At 44.2% G+C, this 6,325-nt stretch overlaps 1 protein-coding gene across 1 annotated transcript in view; it reads right to left on the reverse strand.

The window, feature by feature from the left end:
- LOC110394351 (lymphocyte antigen 6E-like) overlaps positions 2,974-6,325 on the reverse strand; it is a 5,949-nt gene continuing 2,597 nt past the window's right edge. The window contains exons 2-3 of the mRNA XM_021388151.1: positions 3,956-4,075; positions 2,974-3,302 (exon numbers count right to left, since the gene is read on the reverse strand). Coding sequence (XP_021243826.1) covers positions 3,091-3,302; positions 3,956-4,075 — 332 coding nt within the window. The 3' untranslated portion in view covers positions 2,974-3,090. The remainder of the gene's footprint in view (positions 3,303-3,955; positions 4,076-6,325) is intronic.

Below are 6,325 nucleotides of genomic sequence, written 5' to 3' on the forward strand. Positions count from 1 at the left end.
GGTCCTTCTCTGAAGAGTTACTTTCCATCAGGTCAGCCTCCAGCCTGTATTGGGTTATTCTTCACCAGGCGCAGGGCACTGCACTTGCTTTTGTTGAATTACAAGAGGTTCCTCTCTGCCCATCTCTCCAACCTGTCAAAATCCTTCCAAATAGCAGCTCAGCACTCTGGGGCATCAGCCACTCCTCCCAGTTTTGTATCATCAGCAAACTTGCAGAGGAGGCTTCACCAAAATCATCGATAAATGACTTAATACTGGAACCAGTATTGACCCCTGAGGACACTGCTAGCTACAGGCCTCCGAAAGACTCTGTGCTACTGATGACAACCCTCTGAGACCTGCCATTCTCAATCCACCTCACCATCCACTCATCCAGCCCATACTTTCTGAGCTTGTTTATGAAGATATCGTGAGAAACTGTCAAAAGCCTTGCTGAAGTCCTGGTAGACAACATCCACTGCTCTCACATCATCCAGCCTGTTGTTCCGTCACAAAAGGCAATAGGTTAATGTAGCATATCCCTTTGGTGAATCCTTCTTGTCTTCCACATGCTTAGAAATAGCCTTCAGGATAAGCTGTCCCAACACTTTCCCAGGGACTGAGGTGAGGCTGACTTGCCTGTAGTTCCCTGGATCTTCTATGCCCTTTTTGAAGACTGGGATGATATTTGCTTTCTTCCAGTCTTCAGGCACCTCTCCTGATTGCCATGACCTTTCAAAGATGATTAACCATGATGTCCACCAGCTCACCTGGCATGTGTATTTGTATCCCATCAGGACCCATGGACTTGTGGATGTCAAATCTGCCTAAATGATTTCTAACCCAGTCCTCCCCAACCAAGGGAACGTCTTCCTTTCTCCAGAATTTCTCTTCAGTCTCCTGAATCAGAGATTCCTTTATGCTGGTCTTGGTAGTGAAGACTGAAGCAAAGAAGTCCTTTGGTATCTCTGCATTTTCTTCATCCTCTGTTGCCAGGGTCCCTGCCTCTTTCTATAGTGGGCCCACATTTTCTTCTGTTTTCCTTTTGTTATTGATTCATTTAAAGAAAGTCCTTCTTGTTGTCCTTGACATCCCTAGGCAGATTTAATTCCAAATGGGCCTGGGCCTTCCTTATCACATTTCTGCCTGCTCTGACAATATCCCTATATTCTATCCTAAGTGGCCTGTCCCTGCTTCACTGCCTGTACACTTCCTGCCTATGTTTGAGTTTTGTCAGGAATGCTTTGTTCATCCTTGCAGGTCTCTTGCTCACTCTGCTTGATTTCTTGCCCACAGGGATGCATCATTCTTTAGCCTAGGGGATGTGATCCTTGAATGTTAACCTTGGATCTCTATTCCTACTAGGGCCTCTTCTCATAGGATTCATTCAAGACGGTCCCTGAAGAGGCCAAAGTTGGCTCTCCTGAAGTCCACATTTGCAGTCTTATTTATTACCCTGCTTCCTCCTCAAAGAATACAGAACTCCACTGTTAAAGGCCTCGTCTACTTCCTCCCCCTGATCAGGCAACCTGCAGCAAACACCCACAACAGCGTCACCCTTGTTAGTCTGTCCTTTAATCCAGCACTTGAAGGAGGTATCCCCACTTCAGCTTTGATTTGCTACCTAGGTGCTCTCTATAAGTCTCCTATTCCACCATTTTTCCTAGCTTAAAGTATTCCTTACCAGGTTGGCCAGACTGGCAAGGATGAGTGTGCCTCAGTTAGTGAGGTTGATTCCATCTCTTCCAATTAATTGTCGATCTTACAGGGTTCCATGGTTATAGAAACCAAGACCCTCTTGCCAACACCAGCGATGCATCCTTCCAGATTTGCAGCCAAAAATATGCTGACTTTCAAGACAATGCTTAGACAAACCAAAGATCTCATTTAGCCACAAAATTAAGCGTCTCATCAAAAAAAAAAAAAAAAAAAAAAAAAAAAAAAAAAGGAACAACCACAAAACAAAGGGCTTGAATTGTTTGGATGGGTGCTGGTGTCAGAACACAGCTGAGCTAGTGTTGGTGCCAGTTCTTCCCTCTTCCCTTTTTTATTTTCGTTCCAGAGAAGTGAGCTTGCAGCAGGGGTTGTGACTAGGAAGCTCTGAGCTATTTGTGTTAGTCTTTAGCTGCCTGCCCCTCTTCTCTGTAGACAACTCCAGGCCTCATACAGAGTTTTTCTGCCTCCCTTCAGCTGCAGCTCTTGCTGCGAGAGAAGGGAGCAGAGAACCTGGAATGTAAAACCCAACAAAGCCCAGCACAATCAATCATTTCTATGCCATGGTTTTCTAAAAGCTATCTCACAGTCTCTAAATGACTGGGTTTCGCAATAGCAGTTGGGTTGGGTTGGCCCTGAAAAAAAAAAAGGGGGGGGAAATATATACGGAGACATTTTCTTTTCCAGCTTGACCAGATCTGTGAGAAGACAGTATGTGCCATGCAAAACCCTTTCCTTCTCTCTCCCATCTCCCCACTACCAGATGTTGCATCTCCTCTCTAGGTCACATTTGTTCTCTTTGTCTTTTCTCCAGACTCAGCTGACACATCAGAGCTGGGAGATGAAGAATGCTTCTGATACCCTTCCCAGTAAAAAGAGCCATGGGAGCCAGAAATTGTTGCTGATTGAGGCTGGAGGAATTTCCAAAATAATGCCAGAAATAAGATTTACCTCTTCTTTCTTGTTTGTGAACTGATGTGTGATAACGGACTTACTGTGACCAGAAGAAGATACTGAACTTCTCCACTGTGCTGACATAACTATTGAACTATTAGCTGTGTTTCTGGCAGGGTGGATTGCTATTCTACACGGCATTCAGAAACTCAAAGAGAAAAAAGTATGTCTTTGAGAATCTCTTCAGAGCTGTAACGATTTGAAGCCTGAACATGTCAAAAGGATCTTTTACGTGTTTTCTTAGATGACATGACTGTCTGAAGATACTTCAGATTCAAGTAGGCTTAGGAAATCAATGAGATTTCAGCATCTAACTTACTTAGATTCTTGAAAATCCCAGAAGCTCATCTGCAAGTCATGAGCTCTTGAGAGCAGTAATTATCCCAGTGCAACACACTTTTATTTCAGACAATAATGCCAACACAGGGAGCTTTTCCTAACCCATCACCGTCCACAGGCAAAAATGTAAGTGATACTAGCTAGGACACCCAGGAACATGACTCCATAGCTGCTTTGCTTGCTGCTGCCTCCATTCACATTGCACAATGGTTTCTCACAGCATGAAACATTCTGATAGGCTTGGTTTTGTTGCTGACTTGTTGCTGGACACGTTGGAGAACACATCTTAGAGATTACATACTTAGGCTTGTCAGGGTCTAATGCAGAAGAGAAGAACAAAAAAGAATAAAATGCAAGGATTATTGCTGTAATGTTTTCCTAGCTAAATCTGCACTGGTGGTTATTAAAAAAAAAGAGGCCAGAGAGCAGTCCTCAATGCAAATACACATCCTCTCAGGACTAGCAGCAGTCTGGCCATATCAATACTGCTGCAATATGGCGATAGTCTTCTCTGGGCTCCAAGTTATATCTGGTGAAAATAGTGAAATTAGTGTAGAACCATAGAATTGTTTGAGTTAGAAGGAACCTTTAAAGGTCATCTGGTCCAACTCCCCTGCAATGAACAGGGACACCTACATACAGGTCAGAGCCTGGTCCAGCCTGACCTTGAAAAGTCTGGGGAGAGTAGTCAGATACTCTGTTGAACTTTTGCATACAACTCTAAGATAGACAATAAATGGGAAGTTTTAACCAAAATTACGGTTTAACTGGTGTCGCTATACATGGTGTCAGCATTTCCCCAACTCTTGATAACAGAATCAAGTGACACTGCAGTGTTTGCAATAGAGAGCAGCAGGGTTTCCTAGCAATTGGTGACTGGGGCTATTGTTTCCATATGTGGCTGTGACTAGCATGAATTCATAGGACTCCTGGTCCTACAGCACAAATAAAGAGTTGTTCAGTAACTTACTTGTTCCAACATTATCACGGACAGTCACACAATATTTGTCTTGCTTTGCACACATGGAAATGGTTAAACAGTCCTTGTTGGACTCCTGTTCTTGGCACACATAGCACATAAACGGATAAACTGGGGGAGGAAAAAAAAGAGCACATTTCGTGGTTTAGGAACTGCAATACCTGCAATCCAAATATCTACATTTTTCCTAGTTATATCCTGACAAATTCTTGTGTGTGAATGACCAGTGACTTACTTTATCCTTTGACCCGTGGCAGCAATGTTAAATCCCTCTCTGTCTCATGTCTCAGATTGAGAAGTATTATCGATCTGTTTGCAATCTCTGGCAGCAGTAGATCTGAGTGAAATTTGAGGATTTGGGGGACTTCTATGATGGAGATTGTTGCGGAGAAATAGCATCTCTGTCCTGAGAGGTCCTTCACATGGGCTGTTAGTGACTGCTCAGTTGCTTCTCCTGAAGGGTTTGCCATGGAAAACTTGCGGATGCCTGAGTCCTCAGGTATTTTGAGGAGATGGACATTGCCCAGTGTCCTCCTTTTCTTTAATCTGTCTTGGAGAGTACTGTCACGTATCTTTTCTTGAGGTCAAACACCACTAACTGAGCTGGCCTAACCTCAGTCCTAGGGAGTCTGGGGAGAACAGTTATATGCTGTGTTGAACTTCTGCATACTACTGTAAGAGAGACAGTAAATGGGAAGTCTTAACCAAAAGAATGGTTTAACTGGTAAATGCAGATTTGGTGCTATATGTCTGAAGTACAGATATAGAGGATGACCAGCAGCACAGGCAGACAATGAGTTGTCCTGTCTGCCAAGAATGCTTGTGCTTGCTGTGAGATACAGAAGGTTGTAAGGTAAAAACGAAAGCCTATGGAAAGTGATGATAAAAGGAGTGAAAAAAAACAGAAACACAGTGTGCATGAGAAACCAGATCCTACTTCAGCAGATTAACTGATTTATAGACTTGGTTGTGGTGGTTGCATTCAGTGCTTTCAAAATCACCAAGAGCAAAATATGTGTTTGTGTGTGTAGGAGAGGGGATTAGTTTATTTAAAAATACAGATATTTTTGGAAAGTGAATCAACAGAAAATGCTTGCTAAGCTCCTGGTAAATGTGGGGACACTATCAGTACAGAAATGGCAGAAAGCAACTAGAGGGCACATTTCTGTGAGTGCGGTTTTGCCTGATAAGAAGTTGCCTACAAAGAAGTGTAAGGGCAATGTAGTTCAGAGAAACTATTAAATCAGAAGTTCCTGATGATCATGTGGCTGCTAGGTGAAGTCCTCAGTGACTGGAAAAAGGGAAATATTACTCCTATTTATAAGAAAGGGAGGAAGGAGGACCTGGGGAACTACAGGCTGGTGAGTGTCTTCTCTGTGTCTGGGAAGATCATGAAACAGATCCTCCTGGAAGAGATGTTAGGGCACATGGGGGATAAGCAGCTGATCTGAGACAGCCAGCATGGCTTCACCAAGGGAAGGTCATGCCTGACCAAGCTGGTGACTTTCTTTGATGGAGTGATGGCATCAGTGAACAAAGGAAAGGCAGCTGATATCATTTACCTGGACTCATGCAAAGCCCTTGACATGGTGCCACACCACATCCTTATCTCTAAATTGGAGAAATATGGGTTTGAAGAGGAGGCTATAAGGATAAGGAATTGGTTGGATCGTCACAGCCAGAGGGTTATTGTCAATGGCTCTATGGCCAGGTGGAGGTCAGTGATGAGTGGTGTCCCCCAGAGGTCTGTCTTGGGTCTGACACTCTTTAACATCTTTATCTATGACGTAAATGATGGGATTGAATGTACCCTCAGCAAGCCTGCAGATGACACCAAACTGAGTGGTGCAGTTGATACAGCAGAAGGAAGGGATGCCATCCAGAGGGACCTTGAATAAATCTGAAGGTGGGCCCTTATAAACCTCATGAGGTTCAACAAAGCCAAGTGCAAGGTGTTGCGCTTGTGTCGGGCCAATCCCAGATATGCATACAGACTGGGAGAAGAAGTCTTTGAGAGCAGCTCTATGGAGAAGAATTTGGGGGCCCTGGTGGATGAAAAGCTGGACATGAGCCAGCAGTATGTGCTTGTGGCCCAGAAGGCGAACTGTATCCTGGGCTGCATCAAAAGATGTGAATGGCCCGCCCCTGGAGACATTCAAGGCCCGACTGGATGGTGCCCTGTGCAACCTGATCTAGTGCCTAATAGCAGTTGGCAACTCTTCCTCCAGCACAGGGGTTGGAACTAGATAATATTTGAAGTCCCTTCCAACCCAAGCCATTCTATGATTCTATGAGAAAAAGAAAGGGAAGGGAAAGGAAAGGAAGGGAAGGGAAGGGAAGGGAAGGGAAGGGAAGGGAAGG

Source organism: Numida meleagris, chromosome 2 (assembly GCF_002078875.1).
Source record: "Numida meleagris isolate 19003 breed g44 Domestic line chromosome 2, NumMel1.0, whole genome shotgun sequence".
In the NCBI taxonomy this organism is placed as follows: domain Eukaryota; kingdom Metazoa; phylum Chordata; class Aves; order Galliformes; family Numididae; genus Numida; species Numida meleagris.